General features: G+C 40.3%; 1 protein-coding gene across 1 annotated transcript; it reads left to right on the top strand.

Moving 5' to 3' along the window:
* Window positions 1–5,104: 5,104 nt before the first annotated feature.
* Window positions 5,105–15,983, top strand: tnfrsf13b (TNF receptor superfamily member 13B). The gene is made up of 5 exons (XM_078279411.1): window positions 5,105–5,194; window positions 10,845–10,979; window positions 12,920–13,036; window positions 14,119–14,439; window positions 15,248–15,983. The coding sequence occupies exons 2-5, from the start codon at window positions 10,862–10,864 to the stop codon at window positions 15,490–15,492; spliced, it is 801 nt and encodes a 266-aa protein (XP_078135537.1). The 5' UTR covers window positions 5,105–5,194; window positions 10,845–10,861; the 3' UTR covers window positions 15,493–15,983.
* Window positions 15,984–16,627: the final 644 nt, after the last annotated feature.

Here is a 16,627-nt window from a genome sequence, read left to right as displayed (position 1 = left end):
TAATGATACTCACTATATCCCATAGTACAGCTCATTTCATCCACTCATCCAAATACTTCACCTGGGACTAGTTTCAGCCCTAACACCCTTATCCTTCACACTTCTCCTTCACCTCACCAAAGTTGGAACAGTTTTATTCTTGCCAGGGATCTGCCTCCCTGCATGTAGGATTAAGAGTTGTTTCTAAGAGATATAGACAGTATTTAGACGTGAAAGTACGCAGAGAGGTTGGACATTATTATTGATCCTGCACTGATGAGATTGTCTTTTCAAAAATTGCAGGCTGTTTCCATCTAGTGGTATAAATCTGGTATTGTTGGACTTCACTCTGACGGTAAAGTGCTTCCAGTCTGATTATAGATATTATTATTAAATACCATTAGGATGGTTGTTTTTATGTCATATATATGATACATATTGAGTTAGTGAGTTATGGAGAATTATTAGGCCCATATAACTTCTTCCTACTCCTTTTTGGACATTTATTAAACTTAGCACAAAAAGTAAGGAAATTAGTGTTTGATAGATTATTTCTCAGTGGTAACAATGATTTTTAGCAATAAATCTTATACCTTTGGAAAGCCTGTTTAGTTCCCTTTGAAATGGTGCTCCATTTGTAAGGAAAATGCATTTGTGGGATGAGCAGCAGCGCTGAGTATGTGGGTTGTGCCCATAAAAATAATTTGCAAAATCTTCTCTGCCTCTCTATGCCAAACAGCTTATTCTGCCATTGACTCGTTTGGTGTTTGGTGGATTGGATGATTGAAGTTTGAAGAAACAAGACATATTGGCAATTGAACAATGTATTTATTTCACAAACAGGAGCGTCAGTAGCGCGTGGAAGAACATACACAGCCACAACAGCCTGGCACCTCCTCCTCATGCTGGTCACCAGCCTGGTCACACACTGCTGTGGGATGGCATCCCATTCTTCAACCAGCATTTGTCGCAAGTCAGCCAATGTGGTTGTGTTGGTCACTCTGGAACAAACAGCAAGCCCAAGCTGGTCCGACAAGTATTCAATGGGGTTGAGGTCAGGACTGCTGGCAAGCCATTCCATCCTCTCCACTCCCACATTCTGGAGGTAGTCTCTGATAAACCCCGCCCTGTGGGGGCGAGCGTTGTCATCTTGGAGGATAGAGTTCGGTCCCAGACTGGGGAGATATGGGACTGCCACTGGTTGCAGAATCTCATCTCTAAATCAGGCTCCTGATTGGCAGCACCTGGGGGTACCAGAAGTTCAAAACAAGTGTCAAAAGCAACAGCAAAATAACCTGTATGGCAATGGCGGAGAAGATTTGGCAAATTTCTCATGGGCACAACCCACATACTCAGCACTGCTGCTCATCCCACAAATGCATGTTCCTTAAAAATGGGGCACCATTTGAAAGGGAACTAAACAGGCTTTCCAACGGTATAAGATTTATTTCCAAAAACCATTGTTAACACAGAGAAATAATCTACCAAACACAATTGTCCTTACTTTTTGTGCTAAGTTTATTTTTTTCATGTTATTAGTTATTCTTGTTTTCTTTTTAAGTATTTGTTACATGTTCGAAATCAATCGATCGATCAAATTAACAAATTAATCAAAATGTTCATGTACATAGAATGATGCCATAAAAAGAACACTTAACCTAAAATGTGTCTGTCACACTTCTGAGAGCCAAGCCTAACTTTGTATTTTAACAAGTGTTACACACTCCTATGTGGGTTGTGGGGCTCTCTGATTTTCCAAAAACAACATCATCCCCTTTACCAATATGGTGTAAAAAGTACGAATATGGCTCCTTGTTGACGCAAATATTTAAGTAAATCAAGACTTTTGAAAACTGCACGTCTTTAACTCGCCTAGCATTTTGCATAGCCTGACTGTTCTAGTCCTGATTTAGCCATTTTTCTGTTGTTCTGTTTTTTGTGTCAACTGGCTTCCTTTTTTCCTTTCCTGAATTTGACTACCCATCTGCAGCCAGTCTATTCTGGGTGTTCAGGTTTCTGAAGGTGGTAGTTTGGTTAGAGGTGTGATCCATTAATCACAGAGCCATCCTCTTGTGCATCTGCAGTTTGGGTTTTTTAGCCCCAGTATCATTAGGTAGTTTCATTCTATTTCAGAGGCTAGGTTTTTTTTTATAACTGCATTGTTTTAATACTTTGTTTTCAGTCTATTGGAGAAAGCTTTTACAACTCCCTTGGCCAATCAGAAAGCCTGTTACTGGACTGGTGTGCTGCAGAGACCCAGGGTCAGTTCTCAAACAGCTGTATCTCTAACTTGTTTGCTTGTGGGAAGCCAGTGAGGGATCATGTCAATGCATTAGTAGTCTCGCATTGCCAGACCTTCACATGCGTAGGCACTTGTAATGACATTTCGAACATGTTAAGAGGCTAAAAGCATGTTTAATTGCTGCTTGAACAAATTACCTATGTGGGCGTTTTTCAGGTAGGACAGTCTCTTTTATATATTGTGTGCGCATATGTTTGGAGGTTATTGTTTGATGACTGGTATGCACCAAAGTTACGGCAAGTAGGCCAAGTTTTGTAACCATAAACTACGTGCATCCATCCAAACAACTGTCAAATTAGTGACTGAAACATTTTATTGCACGGTCCGTCATTAATGTCCATAACTCTGTGACCATTTATCTCTTCTAAAATACTCGCTGATCAGTTGAGGAGGGGCCAACTTGAAATCTTGTGTTTATAACCCGCAACGGACAAATCCCACTCATTCTGCCTTAAAAATGTCACAAGGCAGAACCAAAATCGTGTGTTGTTAAAAAAAAACACCTTTAAGGACTTGTAACCCCAGAATTTCCGGCATCTTCTAACAGCTGCACAGAGAAGCCTCCCCGAAAATCTCAGAGTGACAAAAAGTCTGTGTGAACTGAAGTGCTTTGTGTCTTGAATTTTAGGTTCTACTCTTTTTCTGATGTCCTCTCTTTGCTTTACTCACTTTGATCTAGTCATATAAATACATCATGAATAATAACAGTAGAGCTGTACAGTTGAGCGAACAAGTACCGTGTGAGATTTATTTAATAGTTTAAGATGTGGCTGCCACTTTGTTTGAATGCCACATGGAGCAATTTGCACTGATTAAGGAAATTAAAATAAAGCTGTGCAGGGTTTAAAAAAATAATAATAATAATTGTACCCATACTTGGATCAAAATGAATCTCTGGTTATGTCTGGTTCATGTCTTTAATATCTGCAGGTGCATAATAATTCAGTGTTGTATATACTCTCAGTCTAAAACTAAGCTGCACATGGCCAGAAAGATGCTGGTTCATATGAGAAGTGAAGCAGAGATGAAACCGTTAAATCCGCTCTGTGTTCAGTGGAGAGTGAAACACATGGTGTGGGATTGTACGACAGTTTCACTCTGATGTTTGGGAACGTGGGTTTAGTCACACCTTTCAAAAAAACTTTAATACCTGGTAGAAGTGAGTCACTGTGGTCAACCTGTCACTTCAGGTTAGAGGGGCTGTACCAGAATGACTTGTTGAAGATGGATAGTTCTGTTATAATGTTTAGGCCAGTTTGTGAAAAGACATTCTAATGAATTGAACCAAAAAACAAGTGCTTGCATAAGCATGTAGCCCCCTTTTAACAAAACACACTTTTAACCCTTGTGTTGTCTTCCCGTCGACCAACAAGCAACTTTTTGTTTTTCTGGGTCAAAATTCAAAATTAAACGTTTTGGTCTTCTTTTTCAGCGTGTTTTTTTTTTTACTTTTATCTAAGTTTTTTTTGTCACTTTTTCCGATGTTTTTGTCTATTTTTTCAATGTTCTTTTTTCATTTTCATTTTTTTTTTTTTTTCAAATGCCATAACATTTAATACAACACCCAAAATTCAATGAAAGTAGTAAACTGATAATTTACTTTACTAGTTGTATTGAACCATCTACTTGGGTTTTACAATTTGGTTGAAATAAACCCAAATTTGTGATATAGAAACTTTTTGAAAAAGGACAACCTATACGTGAAAAGCTTTTCAGTCAATGGGAGTTTTTGAGGAGACATTTTGACTTGTCATAGCAGAAAAAGTACATGTGTGAGTTTTTAACATGTCTGAGTTAAAAAAAAAAAAAGGAAACCTGCCATTCGGGAGGGGATTTATATTCTTAAATATTATTCTACACGTGTTCTATTGATATTTTATATTATATTGGGAGAAGACTTACATTCCAGCTAAGCAACAACCCCAAACATATTGTCAAGCTAAAGCTACACAGGAATTAACCTGGCTCTGCCGACCTACGTACTTCCGCTCAGCAAGAACAATCTTTGCTGAGTTTTGTTGGTGGTCGATGCTAAGCCAACGTCACGACCAAACGTTAGCGATTGCTTATGGCAGATCCAGAGCGGCTCTGGGCAGATCCAATAGTTTTAAACTTCAACAGAGTACCCGCCTTCAAGGAAGTTAACACTTGTCAATGGAGAGTGGCCAGACTCTCTGTACAAATGAAATGTACCAGAGTCTGGTAGGACCAGGCTACACAGGAATGGCTTCAATACAAAAATGTTGATTTTTAAAGACTTTTATTTATTTATTTTTTTTACAGTATTTCAACTGTTGTCCGTTAACAACTAAACTAATTCATGACAATTAAGGAAACTCCATCTGCCGAGGAAGGCCAGAACTGTCTGAAAGCTTCAGGGAAAACAAGTAAGTGGACCATGAGATAAATCTATTTTTGTTACTGTTTCTAGGGTAAAAAATGAACCAGCTCAACACTGGTAATGTTCTGGAGGTGCCAAGTCAAAGTACCTGAAAAGGACCTGAAACTCCTATTTAACTCACATGAAACGCCCATGAAACGGGCCAGAACTTAATACATTTTTGTAGATATTTATGTCCATTGGTAGAAATAGGTTTTTAAAATTGACCGTTTAGTACATTTTCTGTTGATTATTGTCAAAACGTCCTAATTACTGAACATCTGCTGTGATTCAATGTTTTGAAACACAAAAGTACATGGGGGACTTTTTAAAGGCACTGGCATTGGTCTAACTTTGGTGTGTGTGTGTCTGTGTGTCTGTGTGTGTGTGTGTGTGTGTGTGTGTCTGGGGGGGAAGTCCCCCAGGTCAGGCAGAGAGGCTGTACCCAAATGAGCTTCCATTGCTGAAACACAGGCCCATCTCACTCTCGTCTTCAGACCGAGGAGCCCCCCACCGCGTCTTCATCTCGCCAGGTGAGTGGCCGCTCTTAACAACGAATTTAGGGCACGGTTTAAAATAATCCATTCTCCAATTGAAGTCGATCTTTGTTTGAGTGATCTGATATTGATTAATTAAATCACAAAATCGATGTTTTTAATGTATGCATTTTCACCATGGACGTGGTGACTGGATTTCAATTCGTAATGTAAACATTGACAGCATAAGTTCTCTTAGAATCTCTTATATGCAAGAAAAATTGGCATTGTAACTGAAATTTCCCTGAACTGTTTAATGTTGAATGGGAAATGTAACTGAATGGGGACCTTGGGAATCGGAATCGATTGGTGAAATCATTGGTGATACCCAGCCCTAATCGCTTTCAACCCATACTGGGTCACTGGGTGTTTTCAGTATTGAGAGAGAAAGGGGTGTCACTATTTGTGGTCCAGGTGAAATTTGAACCCTCAACTTCAGCCAGCGTTGCCACACTTTCTACTATACTATACTTGTGGCTGCTCTGCGACTCATACGAGCTCTCTGATCACCAGAAACGTCTTCACTTCGCTGTGAACGCAGTCCTGACTCCAATTACATTCGCACGCACACACACACACACACACACACACACACACACACACAAAAAGAATATATGGTAAAAAGAGCCACAGCAAATCTCAATAAGGAAGCACAAAAATAGATACTCTACAGTAAGTAATGATTTTGGTTTGTATGGAAATAAGCACTTTTGTTTTGATATTGGCAAACATCAAGTATGTGTTTGTGATAAATACACGTTGTACTAACTTCACATGTAATCTGAAAGGGGTGTGAGTAAGACACTGAGTGCTGATTATCAGGGTGTGACAAATACACTGTAGTACACAGTAGTGGAGGGCGGAGGAGGGTTAGACCGTGTGTCTTTTCACAGTCCACTGACTCAGTGCTCAACGGAGCGAAGAGGACTGTGGTTGCGAAATAAAGACATGATTTCTGAAAGGATGGAATTTTGGAAGCCTGGCATGTTGCTGATGGCCCCCTAATCTTTCAATCACGTGGCTCTTTGTGCATGCTTTGCAAGGTGTGCTCTAAAAAAAGTCTCGAAAGCAAAGGCAGAAAAAGACCTTCCACAGTCCCAGTGTCTATCAAAACACAGGGTTTCACTGGTGCTATATTGCAGACTAGGCGTGCATGATACATCGAGTCCATATCGTTCACGTTGCGCAATATTATATCGAAAGTGTCGCAATAGGTATGCAATATTTAGTTTATTTTGTGGAGCGCTGCGTCCCGTCCGTTGGCTGTGTGGCTTAGTTGTGTTTGACTTAGAGCCCTCTTCAAACGTTATAATGATCATGTTTCATTGGCCAGTTACCGTGCCACTTGCACGTTAGTGCACGTCAGCGCACGGGGCCACTACGTGATGAACCCCATGGAGCGTACCACGTGTGTGCATATTTGGACAGAGTGACAGTGTAAGTGAAGAAATGGATAGAGACAACAAAACGGAACGAATCAGAGACGCGAAAGAAAAGTTGTGTCCTGCTCTCTTTATTTATTTTTTTTATACTGTCCAACCAGTAAAACATGTCCTGTTCTCTTTAATTATTTTATACTGTCCAACCAGTACATGTCCTGTGCTGTAGACATGGTCCTTATTTCTTTATTCATGTTGTACCAGTCCAATATGACCGTCAGTTGAAATAAACCTTGTGTTGTAAGAAAAATGACTTAATTTGTTATGATGCGTTTTCCCGTAAGGTTTGTAATTTTACAATATCGAAATTAATATCGATATCACAATATCACATTTTGTCAATATCATGCAACCCTAGTACAGACTGAGCAGTCTTTTTTTTCTACAACTATACTGCATTAGTACAGCTCACACTTGCTTCCTATACATCTTACACAGTTAAACCAATGCTGTGAGATATATATATATATATATATATATATATATATATATATATATATATATATATATATATATATATATATATCTCACAGCATTGTGAGATATATATATATTAAGTTTAGTTTAGTTAGAACCAATGCTGTAGAAATATATATATATATATATATATCTCACAGCATTGGTTTAACTGTGTAAGATGTATAGGAAGCAAAGTGTAGCTGTACTAATGCATAGTTGTATATATATATATATATATATATATATATATATATATATATATATATATATATATATATATGAAAAAGACCAAGATCATTTTCTGTGTAGCGTAGCGTGTACACGTTTGCCAGATTCAACTATACATATATATATATATATATATATATATATATATATATATATATATATATATATATATATCTATATCGACAACTCCTGCCATTTAACTAATGATTATCACATCATCTCAGTAAAATCTGACATTTGTTTCTTTTCTGTGGGAAGAAATAAATGTGTAGCATTCAGCAAACAGGCTAAAAAAGACATGGGACTTGTTTATATAGTATAGTAAGTAATTAAGTAGTAGAAGAAAGTATTGAAAGGGGATAAATCAGCAGCTGCAGCAGAGAGAAAAACACTGACACATCACAGACATACGACAGTAAGATAACATCCAAAACACAAGATTGACTCTCAGCAGGTTCTGTGACCTAAATACTTTCAAAATATACAGTAACACTGGTAAAACTCTGAAAGCTGTGACTATATTAAAATGTCAGAATGTCTGCTGGGTCAATATAGGTATATTGACTAGAGATGTTCCGATACCACCTAAAATGCTGGTATCGGTATCGGGAAGTACTGGAGTTTATGCACCGATCCAATACCACGTAATAAAGCCCTAAAGAAAATCTACGTTAAAGTAGTTTATTTATGTTCTTTTTCCGTTATAACTGACTGTCAAACTGCAGAATAAAAGAACGTTCTGTGGCATTCATGTTTCACAAAGAGTTTAACCTGAGCCAGACTGACAACAAAGATAGAAATAATATCACATCCATACAGGGATAGTGGTTGTTAAAACATAATAAAATATATGACACACTGGTATCGGATCTCGGTATCTGCCGATACGCAAGTTCAGGTATCAGAATCATATCGGGCCATCTCTAATATTAACCCAGCAGACATGTTGACTTGTCATTATTTACCATGTAACGTTGCCTGAATTTAATAAAACATTAATACTCAACCATCATATAATTCACAATAGCTTTGTAAGTTGCGTTTGTACTCTAATAACATAAGTTAAGTATTTGTTGCATGAAGAGCTCTTATCTATGAAACTAAAAATACAAAACAAATAGAATAATAAAAAAGAAAATGATGAGGTGTTACAATTAGTTCCACCTTGGTTAGATAAGATAATATATCATTTAATGTAATATGCCAATGTAAATGCCAATTGCTTCAGTGATTGTTTCATCCAGTTCTGCTTTTTCTGCTTTTTCGCGTCTAAAGGCATGTTTTTGTTACATTGTATACATTTGATCCAGTAAGTCTTGGTTTCACACTGCAGTTATGCAAGCGCACTAAAGATCTTTACGTGACAAAACTACGTCCTGCCGTCATCACATACGTGAGCTGCGTCTCCAGATACTTCTAATTGATCGGTTTGTAGACGGGCTTCCCCGTCCTCTCGTATCCTCTCTCTGTGTCGGAGTTTTTTTTCAACTGACTGCTGCTCTCCCCTACTGCCGCGGCTCTTTTTGTTTTGTTGTGATGTTGAGAAGCAAAGACACGGGAACTTTCTGTCTGGAGCATTTATTCAGAGACAAACGGAAACCTACACTGTACATTTACGAGGCCTACCACTTAACAAGTAAAATATTCTGCTCTGATAGCCGACAGCTGTCTGCACACTCTCGCTCACGTAGACTACAAAGTAAGCACTGACAGCTGTTCCTTAAAGGAGCTTCCCCGGTCTTATAACACCAAGATAGCCTGCCAGAGCTTCCTGTATTTGGTCAGAAAGTCCGAACCATCCAAAAAATGCGTTCACACTATAAACGAACAGGACCGTGGTTCAGTTTGATCCGGACCGAGACCACCTCATTTGGTCGGACCAAATTTCGGCCGCTTGTGTCCGGGGGAGGTTTCACACCTGTAATTTTGGTTCGGATCAAACTGAAAAGTCCGAAAGTCCGGACCAAATGAGATAGGTGTGAAAGCCCCCAAAGTCTATCTTATCTTATCTCGTCTTCCCCGTCGGCTTCTTGTTTTTCTGGGTCAAAATGTTCGAACGTTTTGGTCGTCTTTTGCAACACTTTTTTCGACGTTTCTGTCAATATTTTTCTGCGTAACGTTCTTTTAAGCTTTCCCATATTTTTGTCACTTTTCCTGACGTTTTTGTCACTTTTAACAATGTTTTTTTTGTCACTGTTTTCCAAGTTTTTGGTTACGATGTTTTTGTCACCTTTTTTCTGTGCTTTTTTGACGTTTTTTTCTCCTACGTTTTTCAACGTTCCATTATAAATTTTTCTTTACATGCTATACAATTGAATAAAACACCCACATTCAATGAAAGTAGTGAACTGATCATTTATTTAACTTGTAAAGAGCGTTGTATTGAACCATCCACGTTATTTTAAAATTTGGTTGAAAGAAAGTATTTCTGATATAGAAACTTTTCCAATTTGACCCGTGGACAACAGGAGGGTTAAAGAGTTGGGCTCAGGTTTGTTTGTTTCTCAGCAGCGCTGTGGAGGAAGGTCTGGACCGGCAAGGCGAGACTACTCTCCACGGTGATGCGCCCAACAAGCGCATCACATGTGCGTTAACGCACATTTGACGGCATGTTGAATGCGTTTTCAACACATACCTTACAAAAGGTGGAGCACCGCCGACACCGTCATCGTCCATATCTCGTCGCTTGTTGTGCTAACCTCGGCCCCATTGCCCTCAGCTAGCCTCGTCCGCTAACTTGTCCGCATCCCTGGCCAGACCTTCATATCAGACAGACACTTGCCCATTCTAGCCGACGAGCTAACGTTAGCTCGTTTAGTAGCACGGTGCGAGACGTTTTCTTTTCTTTCCTGACAACTGATTGATTCGCGCCCGAGCTTGGATGTTTAGGGCCAGTGCTTGCTCACCATGTCCATTAAATTATAGTATAGTAAAACGCCATGTTGTGCCGTTATTATTATACATCCATTTGTCACGCGCTCACACTCCATGGTCAAGAGCGTAAATTAGAAACACTGACGTAAGCAGTACCCATCGTATAACATCCAAGTCACACGGAGTAAATTGTAAAGTCTCACACACACACACGTTTGTTTCACTAACCTTAACCATCACAACTAAATGTCTAACCATAACCTAACTCTAACCCTAATCCTAAAACCAAGTCTTAACCCTCAAACAGCCCTCTAACCTTGTGGGGTCCAGCATTTTGGGCCCCACAAGGCTGTGCAGACCCCACAAGTATACTGTATTCCCTGGTATTTAATCCTACGAAATGACAATAAATAATTTAAGACCTTTGTAAACGAAATGTAATAGCCTATACTTTGTGAACAAAATGTAAGAGAATATTAATTAAGAACACTGCAGTATAAAAACACAGTTACAAGACTGAACGATTTCACAACATTAGGACATCAATATTGTTAGATCAACAAGATGCACATCACTGCACTGCCCACTGCTATTTCCTCTTTACTTATCTTTCTATATATGTCCGTGTTGTCCTTTGTGTTCGTCAGTGTGAGGGTCATCAGGCATGATGGGTGGAAGCTGCCGTGGGGGTCAGTACTGGGATGCTTTGCTCAAAAAATGTATTGGTTGTCAAATGCAATGCAAGCAACCACATATCATCCCCAAATGCACCAGTTACTGTGGTGAGTACACACACACACACACACACACACACACACACACACACACAGACACACACACACACACATAGGTCAGAGGTTCAGGAATACATACATCCATGGTTGTGCCAGGAACATTTTCCTCACATTTAAAGGGTAACTTCCATATTTTTCAACCTATTTTCTCATGTTTTTGTGTCTAAGTGACTGATGGGAACACTTTGTTTTCCGACGGTACCCGGCGGGCAGGGCCGGGTTCGGACAGATATTTAGAAATGATGTTCGGGTTCGGGTCGGGCTCGGTCACATCAGCGCGATAAAGCAATGATCATTTTAAATTAAAAAAATCTTATTATGTAGGTGCGCGCCTGTGTTAACATGCGCTTGTTGCCCCGTGTGCGCTGATGCGCTCATCTGTTGACATTTCTGAATGCCTTCCTACAGTTGCTTAATAAAAGCTTTCCACACAAACAAACGTATGTGTCATTAGTATGAGAAAAAAAAAGAAGAGATTTTAAGTGTGTCGGGCTCGGTTACTGCTGTAGTATCTGAAGAGCCTATAAGGTTAAAGTTTGTATAAAGCTCAAATGTGCTGAGACATAATGAGCTCTGTGTTAGTGAAGTAAGTTTAATGATTTTCCTCTCAGTGGAGTGATGTGTTGAAGAGGATGTTTTATGTGATTCTGTGATTGGGGGCTGAGTGGGATCAATGATTTTATGTGTAGTGTTGGAGCCCCCCAAAAAGACTCTGAACTCAAAGGGATTCAGACCTTTACTTGCCAACTCACATCTATTTACTTTAACTAACATGTTACCTAAACGTACCCCTTATAAGCCATGTTCTTGCTGCAGCAAGACAGAGTGCATATTGGCTTTGTACTCTCCGGGTTCTGCAGGATCCGTCATGATGCTGAAATCCTTGATGTAATAAACCTTTTTATAATCAAGAACAGTGTCAACGAAGTTCCTTTTCCACATATCGGCAACGCAGTGCTGCAACTAAATATACAACACTGCTCTGTCAGACGCGGGCCGGGCTCGGACAGAAAAATGCGGCCCAATCCGCACTTTAACCCACCAGACTCCATTGCAATAAACAGTAGTTTAATCATCGTAAAAACACATTTCATTCAAAGTCGACACAAAGTCCAAACAATCAAAAGCTGTCTTGGTTTGTCTTTCCATTGTTTCAACACTCAAGACTTTGAGATTTGTTTAAATAAACCCGTAATTTACCCATTTACATGTGGAAATATGCTGGCTCTATACACACTGAAAGTATTGCCACGGCTATTAAAGGTATTTTTAAGTGCTCATATTATGCTCATTCTCAGGTTCATAATTGTATTTAGAGGTTGTACCAGAATAGGTTTACGTGGTTTAATTTTCAAAAAACACCATATTTTAGTTGTACTGCACATTGCTGCAGCTCCTCTTTTCACCCTGTGTGTTGAGCTCTCTGTTTTAGCTACAGAGTGAGACATCTCACTTCTGTTCCATCTTTGGCACATGCACAGTAAGTACTGCTAGCTTGTCAGTTGCAGAGTATGAGGGCGTGCCACGCTAGCAGCTAGGCGAGCATTATAACGTGCGTTACAAAGTGATGCACGTTCGTCGCGGAAGTAAAGGCTGGACTACAATAGAGCTGTTTGGAGCAGTTTGTGAACAGTGTTTTCTGTTGGAGATGGTAAGTCCCTTTGGGGTGGACTTTGGGCTTTTTCACTTTGTAAACATATAACATATGACAAAAGATATACGACACAATAAAAGGAAAGGGGAAAAGCCAAAAAGCATAATATGAGCACTTTAAATAAACGAGATACAGACGTAACCTGTTAAAGAACAGTTAATTAGCATTGGAAATTACCAGAATTCATTTTTTAGAACAATAAATATATATTTAAATGCTATATTGACAGGAAAGAAGTATATTCAGTTCATTATATCGCCTTCTCCTTCCTTAGAGTCTGCACGTTGTAAAGCACTGCTTGGCCACTACTATGATGCGCTGCTGAAGATATGTGTGAAGTGCAGTAAGACTTGTGGCAGCCATCCAGCAGAATGCTCCCAGCACTGCCAGAGTGAGTACTGACCCCACTGGGCTGGACTACAGCTTCAGTTATTTACTGACTATCTCTGTTTTCTGGAGGCATTTAATATTAAATGAAGTTGACTGTTCACACAATACGTGAGCTATTTCAATTAGCTGGAGACATGGTTAAACGTAATTTGCTCTTACCAGTATGTCGCCGTGTGTACTTCGTCCACAGCAATCCCACCAGTCGGTCCCAAAACGTCCCAGTTAGAGAGGAAATGCCATAAACTTATCCTGTGTAAATCTTTACCATCATTCCCTGAAAGAAGGCCTGCCTTATTGCACAATCCAAACTTCCTTCAAAACTTGCCATTTTCAGCGTGTAGCTTTGTCGTCGTCGTCGTTTCCCGTAGCGAAGGGATTTTGAGAACGGCAACACACAGAGAGCGGAAGCTAGAAATGTACTTCTGGTGATGCAGATTTGACTTTTCGGAAGGTGAGCAGCTAGCTAACAAGCTCACCCAAATACATAAGCTATAGCTAGAGAAAGTGGTGTAGTCTACCATATCATAGTGGGGGGTCTGTGTGTCCTCCCCCAGCGAAGGTTTGAGCATCGACTTCATTTCCTGTATTCGGATACACTTTTATGCACCAATTTACGGTGGGAATACCTTTATTTAGCCTATGTGAAGAAAGTAAAACACAGATGACAATTCAAAATATATCAAAACTATAATGGAAAGTATGCTGTAGCGTGTCATTGGGCATTTTTAAGTGGGTATATGGAAATCCTGGCGCTTTCTTAGTGGGTATACGGCGTATACCTGCGTATCACATAGACTACACCACTGCTAGAAAAGCCACTGCTCCTGTACAATGGGGCAGAATGGTATTTGGTTTGCGTAGAGGATGCTTACTTCTTAGCAGAGATAGATGCTTGTTGGTTGTACATTGGTAAGGGTACTGACCATGAGTCATTTCATTTGGCCAGGGACCTTTGTTGCATGGCACTCCTCATGTCTTTCTCCATTCATTTCCTGTCATTTCTTTACTATCAGCTGCCCATAAAGGAATAAAATGCCCCAAAAATGCTTGTCACCATACAGTTTTGTCTTGATGGTCTTTCAGAGTTATCCTTCTCATCTACCCCCCGAGCTCCGACACCTCCTGTGACTACCAAAAAGCTCCTGGTTGAAGTTACCTCACACGTGCCAAATTCCAGAGGGATCTCAGGGCTGATAGCCCTGGAAGACTCCACTATCCTGTTGTACTCCCTGCTGGCCCTGTGCACGCTACTGCTGTTCTCTAGCCTGTCTCTAGCATTGGCAGTCTTACTGAGGAGAGCAAGGGCCGAAACCTCCAAACCAGGACCCAAGGAGGCTAACCACAACAAGGAGAGTGTGGTCAAGCAGGGCCAGGAGGTTGGCCAGCCGGAGCAGAGGTCCAAAGGTTAGTGCGGTATGGATACATCTCAAAGGCTACAATCAGTGCAATCAATCAGTGCGTTTACATGCAGTTTGAAAACCTGATTATATTCGGGTTAAGGCAATACCCCGGTTTCTCAAATGCCATGTAAACACCTTACCCCGTCTAAAATCGGAGTTGTCATACCCCGGTTAACAGACCTAGGTAAGTCCTTTAGTAACCAAGGTATTTGTGCATGTATACATCTTAACCGGGGTAAGCTGGGGTTACGCGTCTGCGCATGCTCTGTAGGTTATAACTTCCCCTCCCCACTCCGCTGCAGAGGTTTTTGACTCAGAAATACAAGAGAGCAGTTGGAAGCAACGGCTAAAAAAAACGCAACAACACAAGCTTTAAACCTTTAAACCCACTGAGGACTTCGTCATGGCAAGTACTATCAAGAAGACCCATTTCTAGACGGACGAGGAGACACATTTTTTCATTTGTTGTGATTTTGACAAAAGTCAACCTGAAGAAAAAGCCCTATTCTGACCAGTTGTACTTTGGCCGAGCACCACCTACTGTACCGGAGGTAGAGTCACTCCCGTCATTCTTCCCTGCTCATGTATTCGGGGAAAAAACTGACTTAACCGGGGTAAGAACATGCCCCGGTTACTGCTGTGCATGTAAACACACTGAGTAGTTTAGACAGTGTAGCCATTCTTCTTCAGACAAACCTTTTTCCATTACTTTTCTTGTATTTCAAAACTTGTGTTTCTAAATTGCAGTTTAAATATATCATGGTATTTTTCTCCAATGTGTGCCCACTACCCTCTACTCCATCTTTCCACAGATTATGTAACAAATTCAAACCGCACCAGAGACCATGAGCCATCATATGACTCCATTCCTACTGAGACCTGCGTATGTGTCCACTGTTTCCCTGATCTGAAAGCACTCGGCCAGGGCAACGACAGGCCACTGAGAGCACCCTTCTCGTTCTACCAGCAGCCTGTCCAACATAGAGGGCCTGTCAGGGCTGAGGAGAACCTACACAACTCTGGACTGGAGGTGCTGGAGGAGGCGGCAGTTGGATGAGGCTCATTTAGCTGCCCCACGGGACAACTGGAATGTCCAAATGTGTCCCCAGGTCATAGGAGAAGATTGGGTAACACTTTACTTGAAGGTATCTACATAAGAGTGACATGACACTGTCATGAACACATGACACTGTCATGACACAGTCATGACACATGAACCCTAACCCTAACTCTAACCATAACCAAACCGAATGACACTTAATAAAAGAAGCGTTTTGTCTTAAACGTTTATGACTTGTTTATAATGTTTATGACACGTTCATGACAGTGTCATGTCACTCTTATGTAGATACCTTAAAGTAAAGTGTAACCGAAGATTGTCAGTGTATTAGATTTTTTCAATCAGACTGTGGGATAACATCACCGCAGTGTGTTTGGATTGTGAAAGCTGTTGTCTGGTTCATTCATATTTAATGTGAAAAACACGTTTTACTCCCCGATGAAGGCATGCAGATGAAATGACGTTTGTGCCGCAGGGCAGTTTAAAAAGCATACTTAAAGATTATAACTGAAAATAGGGCAATGAGTTGACTTATTAATATCGTAGGGAACATATGTGTCCAGGGACCTCTTACGAGGTTTTTGGGGGCTTGGAAGACACCAATGTTAGGGCTTTGACACACCAATTGGATAGCAAAGAACTGATAAAGATTTGCTGCGTTCCATATCGTATATTTTTTCTTCCTACTTTTAGTACATACTGTAGCTGCCCTTACAACGTATGTATGTGTATGTATGTTACACAATTTGGACATACTACTTCATTTTAACATTGCGTCTTGAACTTTGACCCTCTTGCTCATATATGCTGAGGATTGTGGGTAAGAATAGCCAGAAAAGCATGCTGGCTTGCATACTGCAAAATGTGACTGGATGCAGGAGGACATCCTGGTATTTTTGGCATTCTGCATTTGACATACTATGTATTGACATACTAAATAGTATGGGAGTATAGGTATTGGAATGCACCCATTGACTGATTCTTTGCTTCACATTGCCTCAACTGCAGTTGACTACTAGCTTACTACAGTTACTAGCTGACTACCACTGGCATGCATGTATGTATGTCTGGTTTCTTGGCAAGACCCGCCCTGCGTAGCAGCTTGATTGGTTGAGGTTAGGCATTGACTTTG

Source organism: Sander vitreus, chromosome 21, assembly GCF_031162955.1.
Source record: "Sander vitreus isolate 19-12246 chromosome 21, sanVit1, whole genome shotgun sequence".
NCBI classification, from domain to species: Eukaryota; Metazoa; Chordata; class Actinopteri; order Perciformes; family Percidae; genus Sander; species Sander vitreus.
The sequence above is the reverse complement of the archived record's forward strand: the minus strand, read 5'-3'. Positions and strand labels throughout refer to the sequence as shown.